The sequence below is a fragment of the Podarcis gaigeae genome (genome assembly GCF_964106915.1).
Source record: "Podarcis gaigeae genome assembly, chromosome: 11".
NCBI classification, from domain to species: Eukaryota; Metazoa; Chordata; class Lepidosauria; order Squamata; family Lacertidae; genus Podarcis; species Podarcis gaigeae.
In genome coordinates this window covers 7311207-7329655 of record NC_139687.1, presented here as the reverse complement: position 1 = coordinate 7329655, position 18449 = coordinate 7311207, and the positions used below count along the sequence as shown (strand labels likewise).

Below are 18449 nucleotides of genomic sequence, written 5' to 3'. Positions count from 1 at the left end.
ATGCCATTAAATAAGCAGGGCGGAAAGGCCAGGCAGGAAGAAATCTGTCCTCCCTCCTCGTCCTTCTGTATCTTTTTCTACTACCATCTTATTTGTGCACCAAACAGCTTTGTGAGGGGTTGTAACCCCCTCAAAAAGCAGACTGGAAATCTATTCAATGAATAATATTATGTGATTTTTTTTTTCATGTTGTAAGCCGCCTTGAGCATGCTTTTGGAAAGGCGGCATGTACAAACAGTGGCATAGCGTGGGGGGTGCAGGGGGGGGCCGGCCGCACCCGGCGCAACATCTGGGGGTTAGGGTTAGGGGCGCAAATCTACGGGTTAGGGGGCGCAAATTATTTGCCTTGCCCCGGGTGCTGACAACCCACGCTATGCCACTGTGTACAAATAAAACTACGTAAAATAATTCACAATAATTTTTATTATTTATACCCCGCCCATGTGGCTGGGGTTGTAGGTATGTGGTGTGGGGGCGTTTGTTTGTTTTTCCGGGAGGCGGGGGCTTTGTTTGTGTTTTGTCAGCGCGCCTTCGTGCCTTCTCCTCCTTCTCCTCCGACGGCGAGGCTCCTTTCGACCATCCGCGGAGGCCGAGAGAGGCGTCTCCCCTGCCTCTCGTGTCATGGCGCCCGCAGACCGTGAGGTAAACACCGCGCGCCGGATGGCGCGACGGGCGCTGCTGAGGGGCGGGGCAGAGGAAGGAGGAGGAGGAGCTGGAGGGCGGAAGGACAAGGAACGAGGAGCGGCGGCGGCGGCGGCGGCGGAGGGGGGGGGGCGGCAAGGATCTCGGACGGTTTTGTGCGACGGGTTTTCTGCTGCGGGCGGCTTCCGCCTGGGTACAATGGAGCGGTGATAAGGCGGCGGCCGTGGCAGCGAGGAGGCGAAAGCGAGGAGGCTGCGGCCCGAAGGGCGGTTAGATCGGTTACCGAGTAAGTTCCTCCTCATAGCCGTCCGGCCGCCGCCGCCGCCTCTTTCTCTCTCCCCCCCCCCACCCGCAATGAGGCTCGGACTGGCTCCCGGGTGGGGACCGGGGAGCGCGCACCCGCCGCCGGTAGTATCCGCGGGGGTGCGAGGGAGACGGGCGGTCTGGCGTTGCGCCCGGGGGGAGGGGAATGGGGGGTCTTTGTGGGCCTGAAGGGCTCTTGCCCTCCCCCCCCCCCAAGTGGCCCCAGTCACCTCAGCCTGGGCAAGGGGAGGGGAGCCCCCGGCGACACCCACCACCATCACCCCCGCGTTTTTCCCGTGTGTTGTTGTTTCACGGACTTCGGCTTAAAAGCTGCCCCCCCCCCCGGCCGCAGGAAATAAAATAAAATAAAATCGATTGGGCTGTGTAGTCAAGCCTTTAATTGGAGAATAATACTCAGATGTGATCACCGCTCGCCTTAAGGAGATGTTGGGGAGGATGAAACTCCCGAGACTGGCCATCCATCCTTAAAGGGGCTCAGGGAGGTTTGCAGAAATCGGTTTGTTCATTGGAAAGGTAGCTCTTTTTCATAAGAGATTTTACATCTGTTTGCGATAGGGACTGAAATGTTACCTGCACACACAATTTTTATAAAGTAATGTAGGCCTCAGTGTACATTTGATTAAGTAATAGGCTTTATCTTCGTTGTGTCCTGCTGTAGCAATCATATGTGAAAGACAAAGCAGGGAAGTTTCAGAGGTGCCTTCTGTGTTAAAAAGCTCTGCCTGCTGGCTTCTGCCTTAGTAATTACATATTTACTGAGCTACATGTATTTGATGGGTCCAGGGAACAACTCCCTTGTGAGTGATGACTGCCGGAGTTTATTGTTGGTTGGACACTTTCAAATGTAACATGTGCTGTTCTTGCTGCTTGGCAGCTGTAACCACCAGCACTTTTAAAGGAAAAAGTGGGTGGACTCAAGGTGAGGATGAAGCAGAAATATGGAAATTATGTTTCCCTGACACTGTGCCTTTTTGTGTCACAATTAAAATAGTGGTCAGCTCCTAGCATATTATCTACCCCAGACATGATTAGAAAACAGAGGAGTTGAGAATATCCTTATGATATTCTCTCATCTTCATGGAGAATCTGTTAATGTACATAAAAAGAAGCTGAATGACCTATGGAAAGAGCTAGTGTCAGCCTTATAATGAAGCCCACAAAAGGACCTAGCCTGTAGATTTTTGTTTTTCTGTTATATTGGCCTCTAAAGAAGCTAGTAACTTATATTTCCATACTGGCCGTGGAGGGGAAGCCAAAATGGAAACACGGACAAGTAGGGTCTTAGCAGGCTAGTTTTTCGAGGGAGCCTTCTGTCAAACAGACTTGTGGAAGAGGGACAGAGTGATCTGTCGCCTCACTGCTAGCCCTCTGTGTTTCCATGCTGGATGTGGAGGGATACATTTTTGTTCCTTTGCAGCTAGCACAGCAATCATCTCAGTTGGTAGATGGGCAGCAAGCAACCCAACCCTCCTTCACTAGCTTGCTCACTTGCAAGAGCCAGCAAGAAGCCCTGGCAACAAGGAAGTTTGTCACAAATACTGCTTTCCCAGGGATGAGTCAAACCCACACTGTGTATTTAAAACACTTAGACAGTCATGACTTCTCCCAGATAATCCTGGGGACTGTAGTGCTGAAAATTATTAGGAGTGCCCTTGCAGAGCTACAATTCCCAACACCCTTAACAAACTACCTTTCCCAGGATTCTTTGGTGAAGCCATGACTTATGGTGGAATAGGATTGCTTTAAAGGTATCGTGTGGCTTTGACCTATGGTCCCTTCCCGTGTAAGGTTGTGGTGTGATGGTTTTGCACAAAGATTCACTGTCGTTTTCAAAGCAGCTAACTTGATATACCAGTTTAAGATGAAAGAGAAGTCCTGCTTTTTAAGGGAAATAACCCTAGCTTTTATGTGCACACTTATTGTAAGTTGCATGCACATTAAATTGCTTAGCAGGTGATGGTTTCCTTAAGAATGCATGAAGATAAAGTGCCCTCAGTCTCAAGAATGATAGAACAGGCGGGACTAAATCTCTTACAGTTTTGCTGCATGTATAGAGTTAATGCTTTTGTCTGATTGCTGCCTGCTTTTATTTTCACTTAATTCTCTTTCTATGTGCCATTTTATACAGTACACTTTGAATTCATGTTCCAAAGGTGCTATCTGTTGTGCTGTTAATTTTGGCTGCTTTCTGTAATCCTGTCAGACAGAGGGGTGGGGAATTTTGACAGCTATGGATGTATGTAATTCTCACAGCTACAAGCCATGCACACTCATCGTAGGATGAGTTAAGACTGATGCCACTCCTTTTCTCCAACTTCTGCCTCTGTTAATACAAGAGCAGGAGGCAAGTCCTGTAATTTGAAGTTCAAAGTGCTAGCACTATGTAGTTGCCTCATCAGCTTCTTATTTGCTGTGCTAGTCTTTGGAGTTCAGTGCTCTTTGTTGGGTGTTGCTTATGTTTTCTAGGTCATTAGCAGAATGATAGAGGTTGAGGAATGTTGGTTGTGTACCCACCCACACCCTTCAGAGGAGCTCTTAAAGGCAATAGTCTTGCTGGAGCTGCTAATCCGCTGCAGTTTGTATAAATCTGGATATATTACAGTGGTACCTCGGGTTAGATATGCTTCAGGTTACATAAGCTTCAGGTTACAGACTCTGCTAACCCAGAAATAGTACCTTGAGTTAAGAACTTTGCTTCAGGATGAGAACAGAAATCGTGCTCTGGCGGTGCGGCGGCAGCAGGAGGCCCATTAGCTAAAGTGGTACCTCAGGTTAAGAACAGTTTCAGGTTAAGAACGGACCTCCGGAACGAATTAAGTACTTAACCCGAGGTACTACTGTACAGTATTAGTGTGACCACCTTGGATGGTCACAATACTTGGCATAAATTTTATTCTGTGACCCATTTCTCTTCTCTCTCACATTTCATGCTATATTTCAAAATCTGACAATTGGTTTGTGTAGGGGTGACATATTTTTGTTCAACCTCCACAGTCAGAGGCAGGATGACTCTGAATACTGGTTTTCTGGGAATCACAGCTGGGGAGAATGCTCTTGTGCCCAAGTTCTCCCTTGTATGCTTTCTATAGACACCGGGGTGCCTACCGTGAGAACAGAGTGCTGGGCTAGGGGGTCCTTTGGCCTGGGCTTCTCTTATGTGGGATAGCTCAGTTGGTAAAGCTTGAGACTCTTAATCTCAGGGTTGGGCCCCCCATTGGATAAAAGATTCCAGCATTGATCAAGGTTGGATTAGATGACTCTTCTGGTCGCTTCCAACTCTACAATTCTGTGAATCTATGTTTACCAATACAGTGGACACTCGGGTTGCGAACGTTCGCAACCCGCAGCTTTCGCAACCCGCGTTTGCGTATGCGCGACCACGGAAACCCGGAAGTAACCTGTTCCAGTACTAACGGGTTTCGGCGGTCCGCAACCAGAAAAAACGCAAACTGAAGCGGTTGTAACCCAAGGTATGACTGTAAAAGCTTGGCTGGGTGAGAGAGAGTACTTTGCCCAAGGTGCCCCAGTAAGCTTAGTGGAAATTTGACCCTAAGTCTCCCACATAGTCAAACTCACCCCTGCCCTCTTCACGGCATCCTACCTGTCCCGTTTTGAACATGTATTTCTTTCCCCATCCCACAGGGAAAGAGCGAACAGCTAATATGATGGGAGATGCCGCAAAACCGTGCTTTGCCAGACGTAATAAGGAGCGGGGGATTTTAAATGAGGAGGATTTCCAGAAGTGTGCTTTACGTCACGATTACCAAGCAATGGATGATTATGGAAATGGACACGGCAACAAGATGGAGATAGGGATTGAGAAAAGAAAGGGAGCACTGGGTCACTATGGAACAAGTCCCCGAAAGGGAGCACACGGTGTTTCAAATCACCCAAATTCTTCTAAAAACACTGTTCACAATCAAGGGATGAGGATAAATGAAGCCTCAAAAGACCAAATTAAAAAGTGGGTGTCTGACAACCATCATGCTAATTTAGACAGTTGGAGAGAATACAGATCTACACCCCGGGTTCCTGTGGTTAACAGGACAAGGAAGGATTCTTCTCATGAGTGTGAGAGCCAAGGAAACAGAAATGGAAGGAAGCAGCTCCAGAGAGACTTAACAAGTGACGATTTATCAGATAGGAAAGGAAATTCTGGTAATATAAACACCTTTAGATCATTTTCTTGTATTTTAAAATGTGTTCCAATATTTTGGGGTGACTGTAGTCTTTAGGTATCTTCTAACCTTAGAAAATATAAAATCTACAATATTTCAAGATAGTGCTCTGTTGCTAAATTATGGCACAATACCTGCTAATCTAAAAAACAACCAAAGAATGACTGGGTTGATATCAATCCTATATCTTGCTTTAGCTGTTGTGGGGTTTTCTTTGTAGCAATCACAGTTGTATCCTGTGTAAGGTAAGTGGCTAAAAGCTGTGTTGCTATCTGCCTCCCCAATAACTATGAAACCCACCAGAAAAGGTTGGGGGAAAATATTTCAGATTCATAAACAGTTGTCCCAATATTTTAAGAATGTCATCTAAAATTTAACAGTAGGCCCTTAAATTTACACAGTATTGCACAAATGCCCATGTGACAGAATCGGTACTTGGGGACAAAATCTAATGGGCAGCTGTGTTGCACAATCCTTACTGAAATGGTGATGTTCATGCCCAGCTTACACAAGAGAACTTTGGGGTGTATTGTACCCTACATCAGTGTTCCCCAACCTTGGGCCTCCAGCTGATTTTGGACTACAACTCCCATCATCCCTAGCTAGCAAGACCAGTGGTCAGGGATGATGGGAACTGTAGTCCAAAAACAGCTGGAGGCCCAAGGTTGGGGAACACTGCCCTACATGGATTGAGTAAAACATGCGTCTGAGATTTTTCCATCTTCAGCTACCTGCTCTAGCCAACTCAAATGTGCACTGGTGCCAGGGGCATTTCCAAAGGGACTTCCAAAGCCCTGAATGGGTGCGCTTAAGGGATAAAAATGTGCTTTTAAGTAAAAGCTTGATTTCCGGCTTAAGGCATTGGTGGGAACCCTGCTGCCCTTCTGTTGCTGTTGGACCATGTCTTCCATCAGCTGCGTCTAGCATGGGCATTGTAGTTCAACATCTGGAGGACCACAGATTCCCCATCCCTATCTAAAAACTACTTGATTTCCTCTACCGCCACCTGCATTCATGGCTGTAAGTTAATGTAGCATGAGAACAGGACGCTTAGGATAATGTTGTTTTCTGTTTGGTGACACAAATATTAAGAGACACAAGCTTAAATTCCAAAAATTCACAGTTGGGTAATACCTTTAGTAGGATCAACCAGAATGTTACAAACTAATAACAAGTTTTGAGTTCTGCAGAACTCTTCAACAAATAAGGTGTTATATAAAGGAGTTGGTGGGGGAGGACAAACAACACACACACACATGCAAAAAGTAGGCCAGATGCTGTAGCCATAAGGTGATTTTGTAGACTCCTTTCCAAGATGGAGGCTGAATAAATTTTTGCTAGATGCTGCATAGATCAGGTTACACACCTAGGATTTTGGAATAAAGAAGCATTGGCCACCTCCCATTTTTTTAAACAAAAAGCCTAGCTGTTACCAAGATTAGTCCCGCACCTTAAGCAAAACATGCAGGTGCCTGGTTGGGTAGAGAATTTTAAGGTGATCTCATTTTTTTTAAAGGTGATCTCATTTTTTTTATGCAATTCAGATGACCAGGAGCTGTTTGGGAAACTTTGGAAAGAAAAACAAACCACTTTGAGATTTTTTGAGATATAAAGTGGTATGGAAATGATTTAAGCAAAAAATAAAATCATATCAAGTTAACTCTTTTTCACCACTTTTTGACAGTGCTTATCTGCTATTGGGGTTCAGTAGACCCCTTTAAAGTTGTATCTGAAAATAAAGGTTAAGGGTAATTTGACAACTATGTTTTACTTCAAGTAGTCCCACTGAAATTTAAGGATCTAATTTAGTTATGGCCATTAATTTCAGTGGGTCTACTCTGAGTAAAATTTAGTTCAATACTACCCTGAGATTGATTTCAACACTATTCTACTTTAACAAAACAGGATGTGGTATCACATTTCAAAAGCGTAGACTAAAACAAACTGTTGGTCCCCACCTAAATGTTAATGAAAGGGAAAGCAAAATGATGCCTGTCTGAAATTCTGGACTCATAGTAAATAATGGAAGGAATCCGATGTACCTGATAGCCTAATAGGGAGGCCTGTCCTCCCTGCCTCCAAAAAATTCAGATGACAACCATTTTAGGTGCATCCCATTGATGTGCGGTCACCGACATTTGGGTTCTTTTGGACCTGGAAAATGGCAGAACGAGGTGGGGGCCAGGTATGGAACCCCCATGCGAAATTATCACCACCTATATTACAAAAAAGAAATCAGCGTTGTGAGTCTGCACTATGTTAAGATAAAAGCCAATTTGGAGCAGAATCATAGCTGTCAACCTTTCCCTTTTCTTTCGAGGAATCCTATTTGGAATAAGGGAATTTCCCTTAAAAAAAGGAAAACATTGACAGCTATGAGCATAATTAACTGTGTGTGTGTGTGTGTGTGTGTGTGTGTGTGTGTGTGTGTGTGTTAAAAATGACTCCTGGGATCCTTTATAAGTTTTGTGTGTGCATAGGAACGTACATTTTGTTCTGTTTCTATATATATGATATACACATACAAACATAAAAATCTATTACAGTGCTCTTGAAGTGGTATAAGCACATAAAAATGGAAATTTTCATATAGGCAAAATGCTAAGGTTTTCCTACCCTATTTGGAGAAATTGCTTAGGGATGGGGTGGGTCTCAATGAGCTTAGGCATTGATAGTTTCACTTTCCCATTTGTCCAGATAGGTAAATTGGACCCATAAGTAAGTTAAACTTTTTTTAAAACTGAAAAACAGGGCAACACAGGACAGCTGACCCCATAATTGTTGAGGAGTACACAGAGTGTGAAGTGGTTCACATGGCAAAAAAAAAGGTTTGCAAATACAGTAAGCCTGGCAACTTGCACACATTTAATTTGTGCACATTCAGCTTTATGTGCTTGGCAAATAATTTAAAAAAATTAAAAAAGGGGACAGGCGTCGGGGAGGGGGAAACTGGCAGTCCCACCCATATGCAACTTTGGCTTTAAGTGCAAGTAACCCCAGTGTACGTTGAGGGCTTACTGTATTCCAGACAGTTTCTGGGGTCCACAGCAACCCTATTGGCATTAGAGTCCAAATAAAAAATCCACTCCATAACAATGTACTTCATCATTTTGTTGGTTCTGTTCACCTGTCAATTATCTTAACATGGTTTGCCTTCTTATCACGTACTTCCACTTTAATAAGTACATTAAAAAGGTCCCCAAAACGGCATTTGTAGGAAGATAAAAGCGGTGATACTTTAAGACTGCAACCCTATGCACAGTAACAGCAAATTTTTATATATGGCTAGTGAGAGGGCAAAGGATAGGGTTGCAAATGAAGTCTTGCTGGGTTCAGTGGGGGTATTGGATTGTACTGCACATCTTTTCATATTCTAGGTGCCTTATGTTATGTTATGTTGTGCCTTCCCTTGTTGGGTTGCAAACTCAAGAGTTTTTGCATTGCAACTGTAGATTCCATCTGAAGCTTGAATGGTTTCTCAACAATGGTTTGTTTAGGTGCGGAAATGCACTAAGGTCACAGTCGTTATTTGTGCCGTGCACTTACAGCAACTTTGTTCTAATAACTGTTCAAAAGAAACAAAGAAACATAGGAAGCCAAGAAGATCAAGACGGATAAGAAAAGACGAAAACGATCAAGAGGAGGATATGGATGGGCCGGTTATAGATGAGTCTTTGCTGACAGCAAAAGAATTGCTAGGGCTTCAACAGGCTGAAGAACGACTTAAGCGAGACTTCATTTACAGGCTGAGGAAGGTAGCTATTTCTGCAATATATATATTCTTGTTTTGGGGTGAAATGTGCAATATTGGTACTGAAGAATACCAGTTAGGAATATGCTTGGCAAATGAGAAGAGCAACAATGGTGGGAAAGGACTTGGGAAAGCAAGGAACATGTTTAACCACAGATTACTTTTATGTATTTGTGAATGGTTACAAGGGGCTGCTTGTTCATTGTGAAGAGCTGCAATAATTTGGATGAACACCTGTAATTTATTACTTGGGTTTAATGAATCTTGCATTGGGCAGAGTAGACGTACCGTATGAATATTTGAAGGTTTTTTTAACATTCAGCAAAATGGACAATAGGTAGAAAATCTAAAGAGCAGAGACATAGCTGGAATGCTATATAAGTATTCTTACCATTTCTGTGATACACTGATGATCTGATGTAATTCTTGTTAAACATCATAAGCCACAGTACTATCCTTAGAATAAAAAAAAATGGAAAAGCTTACCCAGATCCTTCTTAAAAGTCACATCTCCGTATGGCTGCAGACACTTTCAGGTGGGTGGGTGTTGAGAGTTAGTCCGTCAAGAGGTCTAGTTCTCCCCTCTCTTCTCAAGGAAAGAATTCCTTTGAAGTGGGTCACTCCCATGTCCATAGTCTCTTGTAAAAATTGCAATCACACAACAAAGTCATTAACATAACTTAAATGTTGAGCTGATCCAGGAATATGAAATGTCTGGGTAATTTTGATTAATAAAATTCTCACTTGTCATCACAGATATTGAAGCAATCAGTGTGCGACTCAGATTTAGGCCCAAGGAATGAATATGTAAAAATCATTTCAAATCTGAATCAAAGGCACGTTGTTGGACCTTAAGCAGTTTTTAGAGTCAGGGGAGCTGCCTGATTTAATAGGTAGTACGTAGATGTTTCAATAGCATGAATGGAGATACATATCATAGCTTTCCTATAGGACTGAAATGCTACTTCTCAGTGCTATTTAAATGATCCTAGATGTTTTCTGACAAATGGTTTGACTCTGAGTCCAGGTGACTCGTCTTGACAGGAACACTGTGAAATGATATACAGTATTTGTAGAAGCTTTGATTTGTTTTAGTCTATTTTATTGTGGTTTAAACTTTGTGTATACAGCCGTACCTCGGAAGTCGACCAGTATGCGTTTCAGAAGTCTGCTTGACTTCCGAAACGTTTGACTTCCAAAGCGCGGCTTCTGATTGGCTGCAGCAAGCTCCTGCAGCCAATCGGAAGCTGCAGAAGCCCTGTTGGACGTTTGGCTTCAAAAACTGGAACACTCACTTCCGGTTTTTGATTGTTCGGGAGCCAGAATGTTAGACTCCCAAGGCGTTCAAGGTATGACTGTATATTAAATTACAGTTACAGATAGGTAGCCGTGTTGGTCTGCCATAGTCAAAACAAAAAAATTCCTTCCAGTAGCACCTTAAAGACCAACTAAGTTAGTTCTTGGTATGAGCGTTCTTGAAGTGTGCATGCACACTTCTTCAGATACCAAAAGTGTGCATGCACACTTCAAGAAAGCTCATACCAAGAACTAACTTAGTTGGTCTTTAAGGTGCTACTGGAAGGAATTTTTTTGTTTTGACTATTAAATTACAGCTGAAATTTTTCTGTAAACCACTTTGAAGTTGTTGTTTTCTACGATTGAGCGGTAAATAAATTTTAGGAAATAAATAAATTAAAATCAATACATTTTAATACATTGTGTTCTCCTTAGCGCCCTCGAAGTTACCCAACAGCCAAATACACTTGCAAATTATGCGATACTTTGATTGAGTCGGTGGCTTTTGCTCATAAGCATATTAAAGAAAAGAGACACAAGAAAAACATAAAGGTGAGTCAACGCCCAGTCAGAGCTATAGAAGCATTACAGGGGTTTTGTGTGTGTGTGTGTTGTGCAGATTATTAAGAGAAAGCTCAAAATATCACATGTCAGTATGGTAGCTGATGAGCAGCAGCAGCTAAACATGGGAGCCCCTACATTGCCCCCTCCTAGCAACCTTATTCCAACCTTCCCTGCTTCGGGGCAGGATGTTCTGTGCTTGGGACCTATAACTAGTGGGGAGGGAGCAATAGAGATGACGCAGGTAGGGGGAATAGGTGCATGTTGTGAGCTGCATGTATGTGCAAGAGGAAGTGGCCTGCAGCCAAACATGCAGTCCTTGGGCTGAAGCAGGTGAGCCATGCTTGCTCTGAAGGTAAAGGGTCAATTAGGTCTAGTTGTGGCTGACTCTGGGGTTGCGGCGCTCATCTCACTTTAATGGCCGAGGGAGCCAGCATACAGCTTCCAGGTCATGTGGCCAGCATGACTAAGTCGCTTCTGGCAAACCAGAACAGCGCACGGAAACGCTGTTTACCTTCCCGCTGGAGTGGTACCTATTTATCTACTTGCACTTTGACGTGGTTTCGAACTGCTAGGTTGGCAGGAGCAGGGACCGAGCAATGGGAGCTCACCCCGTCTCGGGGATTCAAACCGCCGACCTTCTGATCGGCAAGTCCTAGGCTCTGTGGTTTAACCCACAGCGTCACCCACGTCCCATGCTTGCTCTAGGGCGTTGATTAGAAAAGTCGTTGGCTCAGCAGTCCAAATCCCTACCGGGAGAGATGTCTTCGGATGGTGGCACAAGGGGGAAATAGCAAAGCCATTTGTGGGAGCCAGAGACCTTGAGGAAGCTGAGGGAGGTTGAAACGCAGGAACGAATGTTGCAGCCAGGGATGTACTTGGGTAAGAGAGCCGAGATCAGAAAGTGGCAAGGTTGTGGAAGCCTTTCGAGTTGGGGCAATTGGTTCGTGCTGGATCTGGGCATGAGCAGGAAGCCAAGGTACGGATTTGAAACCCCCTGCTTAAAATGGCCTCCCTTGCCCTCTTTTTGGTGGGTTTTTTTACCATCTCATGAATACCTTTCTTTTCTCTTGGCATCTGGCTTGCCATGTTGATGCCTGTTATCCTTGCTGTCGTTTTTCTAAACAACGTTGAATTTATGTTGTAAGCTCCTTGGGTTACCTAGGGACCTTTTTGTTCTGCAAACTGTTATGCGCATTACTACCACAATACAAATAGGAGTACATAGTACGTCTTCTTACATTTGTTTCTCTTGCACAAGAAATGCTTTTCTGTGAGTAAATATTATCTGTGATGCTTTAGCTAGTAAGAGGACATACTTTTGGAAATGCTCTTTGCAGGGACATTAGAATTGGTTCTCCCCCCCCCCCCCAAAAAAAAACAACACAAAATAGTATGGAGAAATAAAAGTAGGTAAACTGTACTTTTTACATTATTAAAATGATTCTGAGAGAAAAAAAATTATATATTTCTTGCATATTATCTCTAAAGGAAAAGCAAGAACAACAACTGCTGACTGCCCTACCTCCACCAACGCCTTTGCAGATTGAAGCTATTGGTGTTGCCATTGAGAAAGTAGTGCAAGAGTTTGGTTTAAACAATGAAGACTTGGAACAACGGCTTGGAGTTAAAACTGCCATGGAAAGTGTATTGCATCAGAAATTGCCAGGTAACATTTTATTATAATTGTCTTTAACAAATGGTGATCCAGGTTGTATTTCCATGGTATCTTAGTTAAAAAGGTAAAGGTACCCCTGCCCATACGGGCCAGTCTTGACAGACTCTAGGGTTGTGTGCTCTAGAGTCCGGGAGCCAGTGCTGTCCACAGACACTTCAGGGTCACGTGGCCAGCGTGACGAAGCTGCTCTGGCGAACCGGCACCAGAGCAGCACACGGAAACACTGTTTACCTTCCCGCTATAAAGCGGTACCTATTTATCTACTTGACTTAAGGGTGCTTTTGAACTGCTAGGTGGGCAGGAGCTGGGACCGAACGACGGGAGCTCACCCCGCCGCGGGGATTTGAACTGCCGACCATGCAATCGGCAAGTCCTAGGCGCTGAGGTTTTACCCACAGCGCCACCCGCGTCCCAGTATCTTAGTTACTTGATGCAAAATATAGACCCAGCGCTGTAAAATAGATGAACTGCTAAAGGAGAAGCCAGCATGATGGCTAAAAATAAGCAGTGCTTAAATATCGCTAAATCAGATTCATATTCATGTCCTTTAAACATGGAAAGAACATAGGTTAACCAGGAATGGATGTGGGGAGTGTAAACTCCTGTTATTCCTGGATCTGCTCTGGTCAAGACTTCTTTGTGGAGAAGAAAGTATTTTCCCCTGTTCTGCATTTCAAATTGAAATTTTCCATTTTCATTCACTATAGATTGTTCTCTAAGACTGTATGGCTCTTCTTGCAGCAGATTTGGTTTCAAAAACTCAGATGTAAATCTAGATATCCAGTTTCCAGCTAATGTAAGTAATCATTTTCTTCAGGAAATATTGTATAAAGGGGATTCTAGCAGCTTTGCTGCCAAATTATGTTTACATGGTTCATAGCAGCCATAATGGTACTATAAAAATCAACATGCATGCCTACAATTCTGGGAAAGTTATAAATTTGAGCAGTTTATAAAAGTAAAGCAAAGCTTAGCAAAGATGCATATACAAAACCTCAAATAACTATTGATGTGAACTAAAATTTTAATGAGATTCTCTTTTTTAATATGGTTATTGGTTGGCATCCATCTGTCTCCAGAGACAGTGGAAGAGTCAAACCATTGGAGAGTCACAGCACATGCTGTGGCTGTGAGACCGATATGGGAGAGAGATGTTTTGTTGCACCTGGGGCAAGTGAGGGTGTCTGGTTGTGCTGACACAGATGTACCATGGTGTTTCTTCTTTCTGCATATTTCCCAGCAGTCATTCCTCCGCTGATTACAGGTCACTGATGTGGATACATGCACTGAATGATTATCTGGTTATCATAATTATTATTATTATTATTTGCATTAAAGCCACCTCTTCTTTTTAAAGTACCACCGGACAGCTAGTTTTCCCAAGTTAAATGTCACGAAGTACTATACTAATATTTCAAAATAAATAATAACATCAGTAAATGTTAAAATTTTATAGTTTTGTTTTGCTGTTCTTTATAGATGTCCCAACCAGATGTTCTCTTACTTGTACAAGAGAGCCTGAAGAATAGTGGTAAGGCCCATTCATTCATATCTCGACTTAGCCATGTCCTCACCTACATTGGGTGAGAATGTCATTTCTGTGCAAGTAGCACCAAACAAATATCTCTTGAGGGTAGGCAGTGGACAGGACCGCCTGTATCTAATGATTGGTGCCATTGTCCCTATTTTCATACAGCAACTAAGAGGAGAGAGTATTAACACAGTGGTGGAAGTTGGTACTAGATAGATGTCTGGATTGGAATGGTTGATTTATAATTCTTTCAAAGCAGCTCATGCAAAGCCCAACAAACCATAGCTTGAGAAAAAGAATGGAGGAATCATATGGATCATAATGGCTCCCCAGAAATTTTGGCTACAGGAGAAAAGTATAGCCAAATGTTTCTTAGAGTTGATGGGGCCTAGGTGTTAGCATGTATCAGGTAGCAGAAAAAGAGGCAACACCTCTATAGTATGCACTTGGCCATACACAACCGCAACCCATCAACTCTTTGTTGTTAAGGCTTCATTCAGGATATGAGGAAAAGGCTAAAAGAGATGGTTCATAAGGGAAGATTGAAGGAAAATGGAAGTGATCTGATGTCTGGATGGCCACTGTGAGAACAGAATACTGGACCACCTGGGCCTGATACAGTGGGCTCTTAGGTTCTTATATCCTTGTACTCTGTCTTGATTTATCTGGAATATTGACTGCTGGTTCCACAGGCTAGAATCAGGAATTGCCACTTCACCCCAAAACCTGCATTAAGATGGTGGACAAAACTCCACTGTAACTATTTTTAAGAACCCCGAATAAAGCAGATTGGCTAATGAATACCAATAATTAAAATAAGGTTTGTAACACGGGCAGTCCTCGGCATTTAATGCTAGTTGGTGCATCATTTTCTGAAACAATCGTTCCTAATTTTTTATACACCAACAGAGGTGGCACTTATACAAACTGATCAGTAAGTACAACCTGCGTACTACTAAGCCACACATTTTATTGTGAGTGTAAACATAGCCCGTAGACTTGTCTCGCCAGTCATTTTGTTGGTTCTGTTTGCCTGTCAGTTATCTTAACATGGTTTGCCTTCTTATCACATACTTCCACATCTTTAATAAATACATTAAAAAGGTCCCAAAGAACCTTCATTGGCTCCTAGTTTCCGAGCACAATTCAAGGTGTTGGTGCTGACCTTTAAATCCCTAAATGGCCTTGGCCAGTATACCTGAAGGAGCATCTCCTTCCCCATCATTCAGCCCAGACATTGATTTCCTACTCTGAGGGTCTTCTTCTGGTTCCCTCACTTCAAGGAGTGAAGCCACAAAGAACCAAGCAGAGGGCCTTCTTGGTAGTGGTGCCCTCTCTGTGGAACACCCTCCCTTCAAATGTCAAGGAGATTTACAGAACTTTAAGAAGACACCCCTTTATCGGGAGGTTTTTAGCGCTTGATGTTTTTAGATCTGCTGTAAGCTGCCCAGTGTGCCTGGGGAAATCCAGCCAGATGGGCGGGGTATAATTAATAAAATTATTATTATGATTACTATTAGCAGTTACTCCTGAGCCATTGCTTTACGGGTGTTTTTTCAAGCTCAGCCACCTAATCAGCACCATGTGAACCAAGCGTCATGTCTGGATAAAGATATTCATTTGCCTGTTTCCATTATGCTTATAAAAACAGGTAGCGGGTGGCCCTTTTTTAATACCTTGGTAATTAATAGAAGCTGAATGAAGACAAAAATATATGTGTGAATTGAAACTTAGATAAGTACCTTAATCTTCAAATGTATGATTTAATATGGCAGAGATACTACTGTGCCCAAAAATGTCTGTTTACTTACTCAAAAGAGAGAAAGAACAGGCAAACCCTGATGCATTTCTATCTCTCATTTTAAGGGCCTGAACCACTGGTCAAGCTGTGCAGGATCAGGCCCTTGGGTTTGTGTGGCTTAAGCGGAACAGTTGTTGTTGCTGCTGCTGACTAGTTTTATTTATTCGTATCATTAGAGGGTTTCTTCTGGTCTTTAATTTTTGCAGTCTAAGAATGGGTTCAGATGACCATCTGAAGCTCCATTCATTTGGGCAAATGTTTTGCCCACTGACAGCTGAACCCTGTATGTATTGAAGAGGTATTTATCAGGAGAACCAGCACATTATAGCATCAAAGGGATGGCTGTAGTTGTCACATGAGAACTGCATACATGTGAATGTAAAAGACCAGCAAGGGAGTAGAAGATTTTCCTCTGCTCTTCTGTGTGTGAGACAGTTTTTGCATCTTATTTTTCTTCAGTACCATGATTAATGTGGCTTTCTTTTTCCCCTTCTTAGAATCTTTTGTTGATGTTGATGCAGATTTCCATGCTAGAGTGCCTGTGGTGGTGTGCAAAGAAAAACAAAGGTCTCTGATAGCAAATTTGTGTGTGTGTATAGTATTGAACAGTGTAAATTAAAGATCCACACATCTCTGTTGGCTTCTGTATTAAATCATTCCAAATATATTGATTCCCATAGTAATGTGAGCAAACAAATTAGAATCTAACAGTAAGGGCTGCTTCTTCCACTCTCGTCAGTGCCCTAAGAATCACTTCAGATCTGCACCCTTGCCTTCAAAGGGCAAAAGAAACAAAACAAAAAGAAGCAATTTCCACATGTGATGCAAGCATAAAGCCTTATCCCAGCTGTAGTTTCTTGTAAATAAGTTTAGGGTTAGGGTCTTACTAAGATAACATCAAGCTAAGTCATGCTCATAGTAGACTCGTGACTTAAGTTACTTAGGTTTATTGACTTTGATAAGACTACTCTGAATATGACTAATGTTGGATATCTCCCCAAGGCTTCAATCCTGTTCCTGTTTACCTGATAGTAAGCCCCATTGAACTCAGAACTTCTCAGCAGACACATTTGTGCTATGAGAAACATCAAGAACAGCTGGCACAACTTTAATATTAAACAGGGGAAAGGACTACACTCTGGTATATTTTTCTAACCATTTACATAGCACCACTTAAAGCTGTTACAGTTTATTAATATGTTAATATGTTAATAAGAGCCATAGCCTAATTAAATGGTTTACATTTACATAGCGCTTGTTTACCAACTGAAGTAAGTAAATCATCTATTAAAAAGTAGGCTAATGTAGTTTTTAAGAGTCATTAAAGTGCTATTCCAAAGCATAATTGTCTGTTAGAAGGCTAATGCAAGTAATGACTGCAATTAAGCATAATCCACGTCACATCAAGTAAGTTTTATGCAGTCATAATGTATATATTTATTATAGCTTCAGTACAGACATTTAAGCAGAAAATCTTCTAGCTGCTTCCTTGTTAGGATGACAATCCATTAGCCTGTCTTTCTTCAAACCCTGCTAATGAGAATTTGTCATAGTATACAGAAGAGCTTTCATACAACAATAAAGCAACCATAAGTTAGGATCCAATAATTCCCAAGTATGTCAACTGTGATTGTTATATATGCAACACTGGCCCCTGTTATTGCATGTTAATCCAACTGCCTGATTCAACTCTAAATAGAAAAATCTCGCTCTTCAAGCAGGTATCTCATCTGTGAATTAACAAACATCATGGCGGCTGTGATTTAAGTCTTTAGAACCACCCTTTCAGTGACTGCCATTGAAAATACCAGTTTCACAGCTGTTCCACTTCCTCACCTCCTGAATAACATTTAGTAGAAGAGCATGTGATGCACCAACATTGTAGTCATGATGTCATATCTTGCTTATTTCTACCATATTTCTGGGAGAAATGCTGTTTTCTGCGGTATCCACTCATTTCCAGTTCTACCCTTAGTTTGCTTTTCCTAGGGAGTGAAAATATGGTTTTTACATATCTGTCTTTTATCATTTTAGTGGCCTTGTTTGCAGAGTAAGTGCTGGGAATGAAAACGCTTGGCTGACAACAAATCACTTGGCTAAACTAGGAAAACTAGAACCTCCTCTTGTGTCCCTGGTAATTGCCTTTAGACACTGGGCCAAGGTAAGTCTGGCTTTGTAGCAAAGCACAAATGCTTACAGTGTTTGCCATGATCAGTGTTCAAAAATCCCATTGTTCTAGGCGCATTTTGCAACAGGGAAGTTTATTAGCTCGAGCAGTGTCTGAGCTCTGGGTTCAATACTGCACCTAAGATTTCAGATTAAAACTGCAGAGTAGAAGGAAAGGAGACCTTTTTCTGCCTCCCTATTTCCAGCTACTCTGAAGACTGGAGAAGAGACCCTCTTAAGAATATTAGCGGGGGGGGGGGCAGGGAAAGGACCTAGACCATGTGAACAATGAACATAATATTTTAGCTGCAGTTCGTTCATTTTCAGCTTTGTATTCTTGTTATTAAAAAGCACACCTAGACATTCCGTTGTTGTGCCCATAACCTCGGTTCAAAGTGCCGTGTAGCTCCTAGCTTTCATATCTCGGTTTCTAACACTGGCCATGATTAAGGTTGTGTGTACAATGTGTACTCTGTCCTTTAATTTTTAATTTAAAAAAAACTTTATTCTGTATATATAAT

At 42.6% G+C, this 18449-nt stretch overlaps 1 protein-coding gene across 1 annotated transcript in view; it reads left to right on the top strand.

Moving 5' to 3' along the window:
• Nucleotides 1–683: 683 nt before the first annotated feature.
• Nucleotides 684–18449, top strand: part of TUT7 (terminal uridylyl transferase 7) — a 45163-nt gene continuing 27397 nt past the window's right edge. The window contains exons 1-9 of the mRNA XM_083701879.1: nucleotides 684–928; nucleotides 4609–5124; nucleotides 8721–8899; nucleotides 10627–10743; nucleotides 12244–12421; nucleotides 13138–13226; nucleotides 13910–13961; nucleotides 16260–16329; nucleotides 17797–17923. Coding sequence (XP_083558005.1) covers nucleotides 4629–5124; nucleotides 8721–8899; nucleotides 10627–10743; nucleotides 12244–12421; nucleotides 13138–13226; nucleotides 13910–13961; nucleotides 16260–16329; nucleotides 17797–17923 — 1308 coding nt within the window. The 5' untranslated portion in view covers nucleotides 684–928; nucleotides 4609–4628. The remainder of the gene's footprint in view (nucleotides 929–4608; nucleotides 5125–8720; nucleotides 8900–10626; nucleotides 10744–12243; nucleotides 12422–13137; nucleotides 13227–13909; nucleotides 13962–16259; nucleotides 16330–17796; nucleotides 17924–18449) is intronic.